Genomic DNA, 18,169 nt, shown 5'->3' with positions numbered 1-18,169 from the left:
TCATCTTCCAGGGAAATCTTTAATAAAAAGTACTTCCAAGGTTGACATCAATGTTTCATTAGTTAATACAGATCATCATACAGGGATGTTCAGTCGTAAAATGTGTGATAATCTCTCTGAACGTTCACTCATAAACACCACACTTAAACACTCACTATATCTGTAACGGACAAGTCTCTATCACAGAATGCTTATAAACCTCAGAACATAAAGATGGCTGCCTGTCATCATGGTGCCTTTGTGCATAGATCCTGTGAGGATTTGTCCTGGTACAATACCTCTACATCAAGTAAAGCATCCATACGCGAGACTTATTTTTCTTGGTTAACAGACAATCTCTTAAAAATCCCTCATCAGTAAGTTGGGAAAATAAAAACTAAAAAAAAACAATACAGATTTTGTTTGTTCTTCTAAGTTTTATCATAGTATCGTGGTGAACATTTCTGAAATTTGTACACCCTGAACTTGCAGTTATTTAGGCTAAAAAAAATAATAGTCTTGGTTCTCAGGCACCATCCGCATCATCATAAAGTCAGCCGCATATTTCGCTTTTATTTCCATCTAAAAAAAAAATATATTTGTTTAAACATTCCGCGTCTCAAACACAGCAGTGAAATGCTACAACAAGAACAACATGATTTCACCAAAATTATTGCAAACAAAATTTGGTTACATACAAACTTGAACACCCCCCCCCCACCCCCCCTAAAAAAAAACACTGCCCCCCTCCCCGCACTTTATTATCAAAAGCCATTACCCGAGAACCAATTCTTTAAACTTTTTATGCCTTATGATCGTGTCAAATCTGTTGAAAAAGTCTTAAAAAATACCTTTTCACCTTAGAAAATACATCCTCAAATACCTGAACATAAATGACAAGCTTCAGTACAGACATTTGACTGTCATCCACTGCCACAGATTCTTGATACAAGATGGCGACATATGTAACATGACATTTTAACTGATGATAACATGTGAAATATACAAGAACACTGAGAATATAAAAGATATATTTTCTTATTGCTAAAATACCTGTTCCACATTTTTATTTTATTTTTCTTTAATATACCATATTCTTAATGTCCTCATTTCAACAATGATTGTGCTGAATATGATATGGTACTGAGGACAAAAGCCAGTGAAATTCACAAAGAGGACTAGTGACAACAGTTTTGACATGCATGGCCCTTTGCACTGTGAATTTATATGGCATTCGTTGTGAGTACATGAGTTGGGTTTAACATCACTGTCATGTGGGAGGACTGGTCAGAGTGACACACGTTGCAGGTGTTCACCACCTGGAGGACTCCCAAGGGCAAGAGCATAGCTCCAGCAAACCATGGCTATACCGGTAATGGGTTCAGTCTGGGCCTCTAACCCATGACCAGCAGATCCTGGCCTGGATAAGGGATGCAACCCTGTAGAGACATGGAGCCTTAACTGATAAGTCCACCAAACGTTGGTTAATATTAGGCCTCAAGAATATATGTTGCTAATCATTCAACCATCAGTGCCCTATATGTAACTTGATTTTAAGCCTGAAAATGAAAATAACTTCATAAACATTCAGCCTTATTTTCAGTAATAAAACTTTGGTCTAAAAGAATAGGAACAGTTTTGCAGGCAGGTGTGCCCTTGAAAGTGTGTGTCTTTAAGTGTCTTGAACCATTCAACATTGCATTTGAAGACGGAGAATGTTCACACAGGATTAATTAAGCATACACATTGAATAAGGCTAAAGGTTTGTTAGACTGTGAAGAAGGCATATGGTTTGCTTCCGCTAATTCTTGTTGAGATTTGCAGAGCATTAGAGTTATGTTTTACAGCAATTCCTTGGAATTTCCATGTGAAAGTCACTTGATGCTGACTTGTCCCTGAGCGTTCTACTTATAATTATATGTAACTACATTTGACTGGTACCTGCAAAATATCCAAATGCCACTCAAAATGATATATTAATTGCTTAAATAAATGCCAGCTATTTACAAAATGCAAACGTTATTCTACATAATACAAAATATAAAGATATTGACTTGGAGCACTAACAGGAAATATCTGACAAAGACATCAATCACAACACATCTAAAACTGAAATATATGCATTCAGTTGATACACATTCATGTGATACACATGATTAAGAACTCTGACTCTCATTCAGAAGTCAACAACCAAAATATATGTATATATTACAGCTGATTCAATCCTATTCAGATTCTTAACTATGAAACAAACATGACTTTACAATGCTAGAAGGTAGCATGGTCATTCTCTAAAAGCACAATTATGACTGTAAACAATGTCATCACACAAATAGTAATGAACAATAATTCAGAAATGTGTCGGTAGCCCATAGTCCTCCAAAACACAAAAAAAAAGTGAAAAGATTGTCCATTTTCTTTAATAAAATGTCTGCCCTATGAACATGATAAATTTGAAAATTTAACAAAAACAAATTTAAATAGGATTGTTTGTATCTTTGTTCAAAAGTTTCTTTCAAGTCTTGTGTTTCAGCAGAATAACTGAAATTCAGGATAACTAAAATACAAGAAATACAAGTTTTAGACAGTAGAAATACAAAGATTTCATGCAGGTTGTTCATCTTAGCTAATGTGAACTGTGAACTAAGATCATATCTTTAGCCAAAAGCAATAGGAAATATATAGAAAGAAAATTACGATAGAATGTTTGAGAGCAATCAGGTCACTATGACCATATCAAACATAACTTTCCTTCTGAATGTCAAGACAATAGCTGTGGCTGCAAACATGGCACCTTGACACTATAGAGAACAAACTATTTTACTTTGTAAAATGATGTTTGCTTTGTGAAGCCTTGTATCCAGCCATCACAATAAATATACTCATGAAAAGTAACAAGGGCCCTCTTGTATACCAACAAATCTAACTTGTCACACCTCAATTGTAGCAAGATATATCAACTCATCTATAATATTGGGGGCTTCAATATGTTCAAAAACATTAATTGTTAAAATGAAAATATATCAAATAAAGGATACAAACAAAGGTTTATGTTTCACTATGTGCAATACAGGTAATATGGTCATATATACCATATATATTCATAAAGTATTTAGATAGCCAGGAAATGATGATATGATTAATATCACCACACCCTATGTTCCATGTGTAATAACAAAGAAATAAAAATATGGTATTATGATGTATTCATAATGCATCTTTCCATTTATTTTTTCTCCACAGTATTATGAAGGGAATGGAAAAAAATATGTACATATTTGCTGAGGAGTTAAAACTGCAGCTGGCTTCTTGAATCACTGATAGCGATGTAGACATGGAATTTATGTATAACAGTTTTCATTGAGTGTCTATATTACTAGCTGGAGACATAATACAAATTAATATTTTTATGTTTAATTTTTTTTTCTGGCGGCTTTTCAGTTAGGGCAGCGGGCCCATGAAACGAAAAATAAAAAAAGTGTGTCCGAAATCTAAAACAATAGTTCAGTGTCATGTAAGTGCACATAAATGTATGGATAACATTAATCATGAAATTAATTACTGGAACAAATAGAAATTTATCTAATTTTTTGCTTACTGCATAGACAACACATAAATAATTTACCAGAATACCGAATGGAATATATACCAATACTTTATATATATTTATTTTTTTGCCTCTCACCTCTCTCATTATGTGCTAGTATTGCATGGCCACTGGCCTTCTTCTACACATTACCTAATACTAATAGGACTGTTTGTTATAAATGCATTTCACCAATATACACAACCCCATTAGAATCAGATCTTAGTGCACGCTACAGCCCGTAACTGTCGTTCTGAATGCCCAATGTTTCGAGGTTGCATGATTAGAAAACACATTCAGACTTTCACTTTGGTGTTCTTGTAAGCTGACTGGTCGGATGAAAGATCTCTCTGATGTGATCTAGAATGAGACGTCCTCAGATCTCTGTGTCAGATCTGATTCTAATGAGATTGACAATACACATGAACTCTAAAACAGAAGATACCAGTAACACAGTGCAAAGAAGAAAATTAGAAGATTGTGTAAATTTTGAGGTATTTTAGTATATATTTGATAACTTAATATGAAACTGAGTTATTTCATTCACAAGTCATAATCCTAGTTTTGGTAGAATATCAGTAATGTCATGATTAGTTATATAGCTTGGCAAAGGGTCTGGAACATTTCAACATTGTTATCAAACTATATAGTCTAACATTGTGTGACTCCATGTTGCTATCGGAAGGAGAATAGATCAATATGGATCTCATCGCCAGTCAAGAAGTCAAATCTGCCCATAGGGAGGGAGTCCAGGAACAGTTCCTCCAGATCGGGGAGTTCTCCGATGCATGTCCGGATCATAGACTGGTGGTACATCCGGAACTGACTGCAAGAAGACAAGGAGTGGGACACATATAGAGGTGTTTGCATTACATCAACAATGGTGTCTGTATTACATCAACAATGGTGTCTGTATTACATCAACAATGGTGTCTGTATTACATGCCAATGGTGTCTGTATTACATGCCAATAGTGTCTGTATTACATCAACAATGGTGTCTGTATTACATCAACAATGGTGTCTGTATTACATCAACACGGTGTCTGTATTACATCAACAATGGTGTCTGTATTACATCCCAATGGTGTCTGTATTACATCAACAATGGTGTCTGTATTACATCAACAATGGTGTCTGTATTACATGCCAATGGTGTCTGTATTACATAAACAATGGTGTCTGTATTACATGCCAATGGTGTCTGTATTACATGCCAATGGTGTCTGTATTACATCAACAATGGTGTCTGTATTACATCAACAATGGTGTCTGTATTACATGCCAATGGTGTCTGTATTACATCAACAATGGTGTCTGTATTACATGCCAATGGTGTCTGTATTACATCAACAATGGTGTCTGTATTACATCAACAATGGTGTCTGTATTACATCAACATGGTGTCTGTATTACATCAACAATGGTGTCTGGATTACATCAACAATGGTGTTTGTATTACATGCCAATGGTGTCTGTATTACATCAACAATGGTGTCTGTATTACATGCCAATGGTGTCTGTATTACATCAACAATGGTGTCTGTATTACATGCCAATGGTGTCTGTATTACATCAACAATGGTGTCTGGATTACATGCCAATGGTGTCTGTATTACATCAACAATGGTGTCTGTATTAAATGCCAATGGTGTCTGTATTACATCAACAATGGTGTCTGTATTACATGCCAATGGTGTCTGTATTACATCACAAATGGTGTCTGGATTACATGCCAATGGTGTCTGTATTACATCAACAATGGTGTCTGTATTACATGCCAATGGTGTCTGTATTACATCAACAATGGTGTCTGTATTACATCAACAATGGTGTCTGTATTACATCAACAATGGTGTCTGTATTACTAGCCAATGGTGTCTGTATTACATCAACAATGGTGTCTGTATTACATGCCAATGGTGTCTGTATTACTAGCCAATGGTGTCTGTATTACATCAACAATGGTGTCTGTATTACATCAACAATGGTGTCTGTATTACATGCCAATGGTGTCTGTATTACATGCCAATGGTGTCTGTATTACATCAACAATGGTGTCTGTATTACAGCAACAATGGTGTCTGTATTACATCAATATGGTGTCTGTATTACATCAACAATGGTGTCTGTATTACATGCCAATGGTGTCTGTATTACATGCCAATGGTGTCTGTATTACATCAACAATGGTGTCTGTATTACATCAACATGGTGTCTGTATTACATCAACAATGGTGTCTGGATTACATCAACAATGGTGTCTGTATTACATCAACAATGGTGTCTGTATTACATGCCAATGGTGTCTGTATTACATCAACAATGGTGTCTGTATTACATGCCAATGGTGTCTGTATTACATCAACAATGGTGTCTGGATTACATCAACAATGGTGTCTGTATTACATGCCAATGGTGTCTGTATTACATCAACAATGGTGTCTGTATTACATGCCAATGGTGTCTGTATTACATCAACAATGGTGTCTGTATTACATCAACAATGGTGTCTGTATTACATCAACAATGGTGTCTGTATTACATGCCAATGGTGTCTGTATTACATCAACAATGGTGTCTGTATTACATGCCAATGGTGTCTGTATTACATAAACAATGGTGTCTGTATTACATGCCAATGGTGTCTGTATTACATCAACAATGGTGTCTGGATTACATGCCAATGGTGTCTGTATTACATCAACAATGGTGTCTGTATTACATGCCAATGGTGTCTGTATTACATCAACAATGGTGTCTGTATTACATGCCAATGGTGTCTGTATTACATCAACAATGGTGTCTGTATTACATGCCAATGGTGTAAGTATTACATCAACAATGGTGTCTGTATTACATGCCAATTGTGTCTGTATTACATCAACAATGGTGTCTGTATTACATCAACAATGGTGTCTGTATTACATCAACAATGGTGTCTGTATTACATGCCAATGGTGTCTGTATTACATCAACAATGGTGTCTGTATAACATCAACAATGGTGTCTGCATTACATGCCAATGGTGTCTGAATTACATCAACGATGGTGTCTGTATTACATGCCAATGGTGTCTGTATTACATCAACAATGGTGTCTGTATAACATCAACAATGGTGTCTGTATTACATGCCAATGGTGTCTGTATTACATCAACAATGGTGTCTGTATTACATCAACAATGGTGTCTGTATTACATCAACATGGTGTCTGTATTACATCAACAATGGTGTCTGTATTACATGCCAATGGTGTCTGTATTACATGCCAATGGTGTCTGTATTACATCAACAATGGTGTCTGTATTACATCAAAAATGGTGTCTGTATTATATCAACATGGTGTCTGTATTACATCAACAATGGTGTCTGGATTACATCAACAATGGTGTCTGTATTACATCAACAATGGTGTCTGTATTACATCAACAATGGTGTCTGTATTACATCAACAATGGTGTCTGTATTACATCAACAATGGTGTCTGTATAACATGCCAATGGTGTCTGGATTACATCAACAATGGTGTTTGTATTACATGCCAATGGTGTCTGTATTACATCAACAATGGTGTCTGTATTACATGCCAATGGTGTCTGTATTACATCAACAATGGTGTCTGTATTACATGCCAATGGTGTCTGTATTACATCAACAATGGTGTCTGTATAACATGCCAATGGTGTTTGTATTACATCAACAATGGTGTCTGTATTACATGCCAATGGTGTCTGTCCTACATCAACAATGGTGTCTGTATTATATCCAAATGGTGTCACTATTACATCATTACATTTGAAATGTCTTGGTATCATGAAAACACTAGCCCTGTCCTCCTCTCCATTTACTAGCCAATATGTGTTAGTTGCTGACCTAGCTTCATGTCTCTCATACAGTATGTAACTTTCTAAAACAGTCTCACATCTGCTTCAGATGCCTCCCTCGAGTGAACACTGAACAATATTGTGGACATTTTTAACTTCCCAGTTCCCAAAATCTGGAACATTTTGAACAGGTCTTAGTACCAGGAGTCTTATTTTCATTCAAAATGTGATCAGACCAAAGTGACATAATCATGGTTGGCTCACCGTTTGTGCACACCCAACTTGTTGGCCACAAAGTTGCGCAGTTTCCCTACAGGTCCCACAACATGGATCTTCTCCTTGAATGCCACTTTCCCACAGAGGATGAAGGTCAAGGTCGGCCTTTCCTCGTACCTTGCACCGAGGTCAATGTCAACTATCTGTGTCAGTTTACCTGCACCAATCAAACATTAAAGACATGTTTAGAGACAGTAATACAGGTGATGCTGTTGCACAGCTCCAATTAAAGTTTAGACATTGTGTCATAAGGGACCGTCACTTGATTCACTGGTTAGGATAGCAACTACACTGCAGAGTGGTTGTGTATATTCAACGGTGAAAGTAGTGTATTCCAACCTATGCGGAATTGTAGTGTGAATGGACTAGAGTCCAAGCAGTCTGCGTCTTCAGCCACTATCCGAAGCGCGAGTCTAGTATAATTCTTTTCGGTCAAGTGAGCTAGGCTAATAATAGCCCATATCATAACACTAATATCTACTGAAAATGATGCCAAGGGACAATGCCATCAATGAGCAGAAACAACATTATTTCATTACCTCCAATTCAATTGCACCTACCATGCTTTTTTTCCAGTTCAGCAAATCTTGTTGGTCGATCACTCTCAGCAGTGTTAAGGAAGTGTCGCAGGAAGAACCGTTCTGACTTTTCTCTCTCTGTGTTTGTGATATCGCTGCCGTTCAGAAGCTTGATATTCGGCAAGCTGATGAAACAGAGTCCCATAATAAACAATCTTCATGATATTGTGAAAGAGAATGATAAATGTATTGATTACCTGGAGCCAAGACCTACAGCTAATTTTAGAACACATTGTGTATACATAATATCAATAAATGCAGCAATTTTGCAGAAGAGTTTTATGTTGTCTGGTGGATGACAAGATAAAGAAAACTTGACGTAAGTGGTAAGGTCGCTGTGACACTCACAGCTGGTCAGGAACAGCTGGCAACATTCTTCTCTCTTATCTTAAACCAACGTGTCAGAAAAACAACATTATTTGCTTGAACCTCATCATGAAATGTAGAATTCATCTCAAAACTTAGTCAAGTATGAAATAATAATACTTTATTTACTTTTCAATTCAATGTTAAAACTATACCATACCTTGCTATGTACAACATCCATCGGTCATCTTGCTCCATCTGTGCGACAAGCGGTATACCCTGCAATAATACATCCATTGTTAAAAAAATATTCCTAATCAAACTCTGCACAGAAAAATGTTCACTCACTATCTCAATATTCAGTTTGCTTGCATGAATAGTTGCAATAACAACCATTAGTTTTGATTAATACATGGTTCTATAACTTGTTTGTTAAAAATAACTATTTGTTTAACATCACACAAGGAATATTTCCGGTCATATGATGTCTGTCTGTAAATAATTGAATCTGGACCAGACGATCCAGTGATTGACATCATGAGCATTAAGTCACGCAATTGGGATACAATGACATGTATCAACCAAGTCAGCGAGCCTGATCACCTGATTCTGTTGGTCACCCCTTACGACAAGCATGGGTTGCTGAAGACCAATTCTCTAAAATAGCTTCCTGATGACTATGTGGTCTGTAGTACTTTAAGCACACTTCTATTCAGCCAAAACAGTACACCATTGCCAGCTAATTTCACATATTTATCCAAATCTATGAACTACTCTGATTTTGGATGGTAAGCAGCAGTGACTTGGTTGATTGCTTGACATCATCTCCCTCATGTTGCTCATAATATCAACCACTGGTTTGTCTGGTCCTCAATTGTTGACAGGCTGCCATCATGGCTGAGTGTGGAGTAACAAACATATAAGCAAACAAACATATGCCTGACGTAGGGCTTGGACGAGTCCAAATTTACTACCCGGGTACCTGAGCCCCTATTACCCGACCCTACCCGGATACCCGCTGTAGGTCTCAAGAGATAGGTACAAAATGTCCGATTGGGAAACATTTGACCGTACTCCTGTCAAAATGTATTTAGATACAGGTATAAAATGATCTGGTCATGCATACACTGAAGTTGACTGAAGTTTTATCTTTAAGCAAACATATAAAGTCGGAAGGAATGTGTGCATAGTCGGAAAGAAATGTGATCATTTGTCACTTATAGTGTAACCATAGAGTTCTAGATATTTTTTGCCATTAAACAATGTAATCACGTGACTTACCACGGGTCTGGGTAGTCCTGTGGGTACCCTGGTCCTACTCAGTACCCACCCGACCCTGGTACCCGAGTTACCCGTCCCAGTCCTATCCTGACGTTATAATACGTTTGGCAGTATAGTCACAACTTACGGTCAGCCTCACTGATGAAAGGGAGGGGAACTGAGACAAGGCATGCAGGTGTTCCCAGTCAGTGATGTTGGTCTTGCTTAAACACAATGTGTGCAGCTGGTGGAAAGGTCTTGTGCCGGCTTCACTGGCATCATCCTCTCCAGAATCAGGAGCCTCAGAGTTGCCTCCCTTCATCTGATCTGATTTGGCGATGGGTTTTCCAGAATTTTCTGGGGTGCAATTTTTCTTTGATTTGAACATACCGGTATTTGAAGGATCAGTTTCTTTTGTTTGAGCATTGCATGATTCACAAGCTATGTTACAAGCCTCATTAAAAATCTCATCAACAATGCTCCAGCATTTCTCATTCACAGAATTATCTCCAGACTGGCAAGCCTCCGACACGAGAACATCAATGATGGCACTGCAGTCTTGCATAGGGGTCATATTTGGCTTGAGGTCACCAGGCTGGTTGCCTTGACAACTGGGGTCATAGTGAACATCCTGTAAAGGGTTGCCAGAGAGTATGAGGTTTTTCAGATTTGTGAGGGTCCGTAGTTTCCACACTTCTGACCAGCTGAAATACAACATTCACAGTGTTACCTAACATTGTCGTCAGTAGAAGGGACAATAGAAGTTTCTTGCAAAATTCAAGCACTATACGTAATGAGGAGGACTGAGAGGTTCAAGGCATGTGGAATACAATCTTTTTAGATTTTGGTGAAATGTGGGATTGTAGATTAATAAATAGTGAAATTTACTGGATATTTTGGTTTCTGCTTAAAAATTGATGTACAGTCAAGAATCGGAAATCTGTAAACATTTCTGAACATGAAGAGTTGCTTGGACTCGCTAAGATCAAGTTCACACCAGAGAGGACAACTGCTGCAGATGGTACAACATGAAATGGATGAAACTTTTAAAAGAAAACTTCTGAAAATTTATTCAGACAGTAACGATAAATTAAAATCTGATCATGGACCTCTTGGCTCTGATTGCATTTACAGAGCAACTCAGTTCCTGAATAATAAACATATTTCCATTAACAACTTTCACCTCTTGATAGTATTATTGTTGAGCCGCAAACATTCCACTTTGGAAAAGTGCTTCCACTCGCATTCAAGGTCTTCAAAATCTGTGGAAAAAATGTATCTTGACATCATAGTCAAACACAACTAACGAAGAGAACCAATTTGGTTTCTATAACACAAACTTATTCATATTCCATCTGTATGACGGTAGCCTGTAAACAAACAAGTCTGAACCAGACAAACCAGTGATTATTATTATGAGCATTTACTTGTTTGTTGTTTAACTCTGCACTCAGCAATATTCCAGTGGTATGACGGTGGTCGAATCTGGACCAGACAATCCATTGATTAACATCATTAGCATCGGATCACGCGATAGGATTACGATGACATGCATTCAATCAAATCACTGATCGCTTTTCCATTAAGTCACCTGTTACAACAGGCATGGGTTGCTGGGGACATATTCTTACCCAGAATCCTCACAGGTAAATGTCATAAGCAACATTTGACACTGAGGTACATTGACAAGCAATCAATCAAGTCATGGAGCCTAACCACCCAATCCACTCAGTTGGATCTTAACACAAAGCATAGGCTGCTTGGAAGCTATCCTAATCCAGATTCCTTCAAACTGTCAGATTCCTTCAAACTGTCCTATTTGCCAAATTTTCCTACTAATCAGACTTTGTGGAGAAGTATGTACAATAATAACACACACAATGAAAGTTAAACATGCCCACTAATTCCTAAATTTTAAAAATAATAGACACAGCAAAGGCGGATCCAGCATTTTTAAAAGGGAGGGGTCCAAAATATCAATATCCTCTCTCAGATAGTTTTACTGCCTACAGCATACTACATCTGGTTTTCAAAAGGGTGGGGGGTCCGGAACCCCTAGTCAACCCCTCTGGATTCGCCTATGCACAGGAAACATATTGCATGTAGCCTTATATTTTGCAGAATTTCTGTATCAATGCACATAGAAATGGAAGCAAATTAATCATTGAATTCCATAGCTCCCCCGCCTTCTCTAACGTATAGAGCGTACAGGACATACCATTCCCACACACATGCAGCTCTCTCAGAGAAGGCAATCTTTGTCCTAGTGCCTCCACCTCTGTCCATGTGATGCCAGTCTTGTTCAGAACAAGGTTTTCCACGGCTGGCAGTTGGTGTGGCCAGTCACGAAGCAGGGCCTGATTAAAAGGAGATTGTTTGTCTTTTATACATGGTGAAGAAAACAAATCATCATTCATGCATATTTGTAACAAAAATTGCATAATACCAACATACAGGAAATTAGGATGAACTGTATTTGACAGCAGTAAACACAATGTGTTACCCAAATTCCAATATTCTACCATGAATTTGGAACCGTGGTCTAGTGGTAGAGCGTCCGCCCGGAGAGCGGAAAATTCGGGGTTCGATCCCCAGCCTCCTCATACTAAAAGACGTTAAAGATGGTACTTGTTGTTACCCTGTCTGGTGCTCGGCATTAAGGGGCTAAAACAAGGACTGGTCGGCTCGGAGTTAGTATACTGTATCTGAGTGGGGTATTCATGTTAAACTGCGTCATGGTATCTCAGTGAGCTAGCACTATAAAGCGGTATCAGTCCAAACTAGTACAAGCAGCCACACACACACACATGTGCATGCACGTCACTATATGGAATAATCTTGGACGCGACGTTAAACCCAATTTCACCTCACCTCACCTCACCATGAATTTGGAGATTCCTAGATTCTGATTGGTCAATGAGAGGTTATCAAATCATGTCTGAATGAAACAGCTGAATTGAAGACCTCATCATTGCTAATATTTATAGAATAGTACTTCTTTTCCAATCATTTACGATAGGCCTTTTTAAATAACAAAATAATCATAATTATAGGTTAAACGCAAAGTTGCTGTTACTACAATATTCAAAGGATGTGTGGCAATATATCCTGTGCAGAAAACATGATAGAAATATCCAAAGAGAATGTATTTCAAGTTTTGGGGACAATGGAGAGCTTGAAATTTGGCGCTTTTCCATATACAACTATGAGGTCATATCTTTTGCGTCACAATCAGCAGGATGACGTCATAATAGTGATGTGTGGTGTAGAACGAAACCTTGCTTGTTTAGTTTTCAAAAAGGGTGCCCACCAAGCTTACGAAGTTGTTGTACTACATGCTTTCAGTGTCAGTGAATCAGTACGGTGTAAAATAACTGACTGACCATATACAGAGCCATCTTTTGTTTAAAGCTGTTGTCTGTAGTTCAGATGGACAACCCACTTAAAACAATGCATTCAACCCATGTCATTTCACTCAATATCTTCAAATAACCAAAAGAGTTGTGTTTTGGAAACCTATATGTAAACCCACTGTGTTTTCAATGTACAGCTAGGTTATCTGTAGATTCTTTTCAATGAATAGCTTGGTAACCCGCAGATTTAAGTGTTCAATTTAACATTTGAAATCTCACAATGCACTTTCGGTTCAAAATACTATTCAGCATGGTTAAATCTACAGGTAACCTAGCTCTGCATTGAAAACATAGTATGTTTATCTCCTAATTTAATGACTTTGGCCCTTGTATTTTGCGAGTCAAACAATCATATACAAACAATTCTCTTGAAACCATGGAATCTCTAAAGATCATATCCATGAAGAAATTCTAGTATTGAAGATTACAAGATTCTAACTGAGATTCAACTGTAGTCCCAAAGTCATGTTATGACTGAACAGCTTACCTCATCTTTCATAAGTTTGTTTCCACTGAGATTGACAAACTTGAGCTTGGGGAGTTTTGAAATTATCTGCAGGATTTCTGACCAGTTGTCAATGTTGTTACATGCAAGGTCAAGGTCAACCACATTAGGGCAGATGGAGGTGAGTCCTTCCTGTGGCAGTCCAGCGTGGGATATGTTATGTCGGTCTAACACCTGAAATACACCACAATATGCTTTAATGCTAATATTTGACTAACCGGTGTTCAATATTAAGCATGGAATTAAAAGATTCCTTGTTATACCCTATTTAGGTGTCCCTTGATTGAAATACTATGGGCACAAACCTCAAGGACCCTGGGACCCACCTTAATTTCAAACACTGCTTACAGGGTCACACTGTTATGTTCTAGTTGATATGAAATATACTACTCAAAAGATGTTCAAGAACACTTGATTTTTTATCTGGCATGACAGATTAACTATAGTCCTATGGAAATATTGGGAGTTCTTTAACTTCTTTTGAGTTGCATACAAATTTAAAAATATGACATTTTTAACCTAGTGTCATGATATACATTCTTGAACTAAATAACAGGTGGAAACTAAATAACGGATTGAAAAGAATTAACATAAATGTCAGTGTCCATCTGTTGTGTATGAAAAGCAAATTTGGGTATATCCCAAATACAATCTGATGAGTTGTGTTATTGAAATCCCCTAGGGATAAGATTTTCCATAGAAAGCCTATTTAATTCCTGACAAGAAACTGGGTACAGTCTGGCAACAAAGTTACTTGGCCAAGCAAGGGCAGATCCAGTACCCGAGTTACCTGTCCCAGCCCTAACTGGACTGGAGAATTATGTACACCAATTTGCAAAACATGTGTCAGAACTTCAGTCATTGTAAGTTATGATGATGACAAGTGATTACCAAGCGGAGTACCACATAGCATGGGTCATACTTTGTTGTTTACACATGCATTTGTGACAATTGTCCGTTACAACCTATCTTCAATAATATCTCTCCACCTCTACAGCAAACACAAGTTTGAACATCAAGTCATTATAGACTATTTAAACAAAGGCTTGTGTGAACAGAGCACCCAAGAAGGACAATTCTGTGTCCAGCCACAATAGAGACCCTAGTCCAGGTATTCAACCAGCTGGTTATCACCGACACATATTCAATCAGCTGTTACTAAACAGCTGTCTCTGAACACATCTAGTACCCAGTGGGATGCTGACAGAAGCTAACATAAGCATTAATAACAGCCTTTGAACCATTTCTAGCTTGACCAGTCAGTTATAGCATAAGCATTGTGTTCCTGTACAATCTTCGTGCTTGAGTCTTACACATCAGTGCCTTTGACTCTGGCATTTTGCCAGCATTGTGTAACACTGATACACAGAATAAACATGACCTTATCCAGCCTTTGTGTATAACAGGATTAGAGATCAACAACAGTACGAGCAGGAGGCTGTGACATATAATAAATACGAGGGCTGGGAGCAAGAATGACAATACAATAAAGTGACATATTTAGATTTCTTTATATATATTCAAATCTAATTTAATAAATAATATTTGGGTGTTTTTGTTATAATTAAGATTCAAAATTATTCCATTTATCATGGATGATCGAATTTTAGTTCAGCTTTGAATGAATTATTTTTCACACATACACACACACAAACACATATATATGAATGATATGAATGAATTTGGGAAGGGTAATAAATTGAGCATATCATGTAAATAACAAACGTCAGATAAAAGACATTATCATACCTCAAAGTCAGAAAGATGAGATCTGATTGGTTCACGTTATCTTAAAAAAATATAATGTATCCCGCCTGGGAGGGAAATAAATTTCTTAGCAGGGGAAAAATCCCTTATACCCCGCCACAAAGATAATAGGCTGCACATGGATTTCTGAGCAGGAGAACAAAGCCCTTATACCCCGCTTCGAAGCAAAAATCTGCACGCCTTTTCCGAATCAATGGAAGTCACGTGACACAGCACAAGCTAACCTCAGCTCAATCGAACAGCTGTTTTCCATCAATTTTGAATTTGTTTGAATTACTTTATAATGTCATACTAACATGTCAGTAGGATAAATTCTATGTAGCAGGACCACAAAGGGTACATGGAGTTTTATGCATTCCTTGTTAGATTTTATACCACGAGACGGAGGCAAGTGGAACAAGGAGCTCATTAAACCCCATGGACCCCTCGTGATCCTGCTACAACTTATAATGTTTCAAGGCCTGTTACACTACAGTGTTTTCAGCTATGTTTATGTTGCTGAGTTTATCAAGCGTATTGTAAATAGAATTGCATATTAATTCATCCTTATTCTAATAAAGAATACAAAGAAAGAATATCAAAATACTTAAATGTATGTTTTGTTCTTTTCTCATTAACAATCAATCATTATTTGACCATCAGTCTTTGTTTTTCAAACCAATGATGAATCCTGAAATTTAACCAATTCCTATCACGACTTGTCCTGCACTGCCTACAGGGTATCTCCGCCATGTCGATATGATCGTACATTAATTGCTTTTTCATAACACCTCTAGTCAATGAGGATATGTGTGCCTGGGAGAAGTTTTGAATAATTCAATCATTCATGATCAACTAATCAACATGAGGCTTTTCAACAAAGACTTTCCCTTGATGTTTAATTGATTGAGACTCAAGAAACTCAATCAATCCAACTCATTGTTTGCTTCTTTGTGTCATTCTTCTTGAGATTTTCCCATGGGTTAAAAGAGGAGAAATCTGGCTTCATGCTTCTTTTGACCAAATTATTAGAAGCACACTACATTTAATGAACCAAATAATCAATTGTATCATATGTTACAAATGACCCCAAAACAACTACAGATGACTTTTGATACATGATCTCTGCTCTATATTAGATGTAGTTCAGGTAACATGCTCATAACAGCAATCGAATATTAGGTACAGGTAAAAATATTTGTTGGATACATATTTTGATGAGGTTGTATATCAGTTAGTTACAGATATGATAAAAAATAAGGGTTGTTCTGTGCTTAATTTGGTGTCATAGTCATCATGTTCAGGATTTGTGTAAAAAGTTTCTTTGCATTCTTTTATAAAAAAATGAGAAATATATCCCACTATTTAAGCTCTCTGCAATAAATTGGTGTCATTTTACAAATATTTGATTTCATGAATGCTAATTAGTTTTTCCAGGTTTTAGAATGTCAAATGTAAACAGTGTTACTTGAATAAACAAATGGGATAAACCAGGATTGCAGAGCTGGGAGGGTAGTCTGGCAATGGGATTAATTACCTTTGATTGCACAAGGTGTTGTTGGAACAACATGCAATCTACTACCAACAAGTACCAATACACAGACGAGCAATTAAATACCCCCACCCTCCCTCAACAGCTTGCTCCCACAAATCAATACTGTAATAGACACAGTAATAGCCAGAATACTTGGAACGGCCTTATGGATAATGCAATTCACACTCCAGACATGCCAGTTTTCCAACACATGATCATTTAATCATCTCATCAACTTATTAGCATTTGAACTCCACATCTAGAGACTAACAATGCTTTTGTTGCAGACCATGTCTATAATAATGTATCATTATATTATTATATATTTATACTATTATATTTCTGTGTAAAATAAAACAGTTACGTAGCCAATTTTAGTGATGTTATTATAAACCTAAATGACAAATGAAAGAAAAAAAGCACAGGTGGTTAACTATGTTGTTAAAAACATAATGAATCATTTACTTTCAAGAATGCAGGATTCTTTTTTATGATTACATGTTGATATGATAAACATCTTTCCCCTACTAAATGACATTCTAAGTGAATCAATAAATTAAAATAATATTTTAACCTAGTGTTAATTATCATTCATCCACACAAACTATCTAAACAAAATGTTCAATTTTCGCACCACTATACAAATGATTTTTGTACGAACAACAAAAAATTGGGCAAAAAATATGGCTAGTCTACCAGGAAATAACCGACAAGTGGGATTGCACGCAACTATATGTGCCATGACATGGCATTAATAACTTTCTGTGGACAGATGATGCTTTGATACATTCATAAATAAAAATTCTACTTACGACATTTCTCAGATGTGCGAGTTCAGCGTCTGTTCCATTGTTGCGTGGTTTACCTGTGATCACGATGTGCACGAACTCATAATTATCATCATTCATATTAACGCAGTATTTCTCTGTAAGGGCATCCAAAAATGACCTTTTTCTGACCAACCGTTTGCGACTGACATTTCTTGAGTTGTTGTTATTCTGCTCCATGCCTTCAGACATTACCTGAGTCTCAGGTATGTGTTCCATTTTGAGTTTCAGACACCTGAGCTAAAGCGTATATTTAGTAAATGTCATCACAATGTTGACGCCACGCCAACTTGTTTTTGTTTTGGTAGTCGTGATGTCCTCTGTGCATTTTATG

General features: G+C 37.1%; 1 protein-coding gene across 1 annotated transcript; it reads right to left on the bottom strand.

Annotated features, from left to right (window-relative positions):
• Positions 1-727: 727 nt before the first annotated feature.
• LOC124147668 (tubulin-folding cofactor E-like) lies at positions 728-18,136 on the bottom strand. Its single transcript, XM_046518373.2, has 9 exons — positions 17,821-18,136; positions 13,711-13,902; positions 12,029-12,167; positions 10,994-11,072; positions 9,959-10,514; positions 8,771-8,829; positions 8,227-8,369; positions 7,655-7,823; positions 728-4,391 (listed from the first exon to the last, which is right to left on the bottom strand). Exons 1-9 carry the CDS (start codon positions 18,052-18,054, stop codon positions 4,241-4,243), a joined length of 1,722 nt encoding a protein of 573 aa, XP_046374329.1. The 5' UTR covers positions 18,055-18,136; the 3' UTR covers positions 728-4,240.
• Positions 18,137-18,169: the final 33 nt, after the last annotated feature.

The sequence above is a fragment of the Haliotis rufescens genome, unplaced genomic scaffold, assembly GCF_023055435.1.
Source record: "Haliotis rufescens isolate VD_foot unplaced genomic scaffold, xgHalRufe1.0.p SCAF_1, whole genome shotgun sequence".
Classification (NCBI taxonomy): domain Eukaryota; kingdom Metazoa; phylum Mollusca; class Gastropoda; order Lepetellida; family Haliotidae; genus Haliotis; species Haliotis rufescens.
The sequence above is the reverse complement of the archived record's forward strand: the minus strand, read 5'-3'. Positions and strand labels throughout refer to the sequence as shown.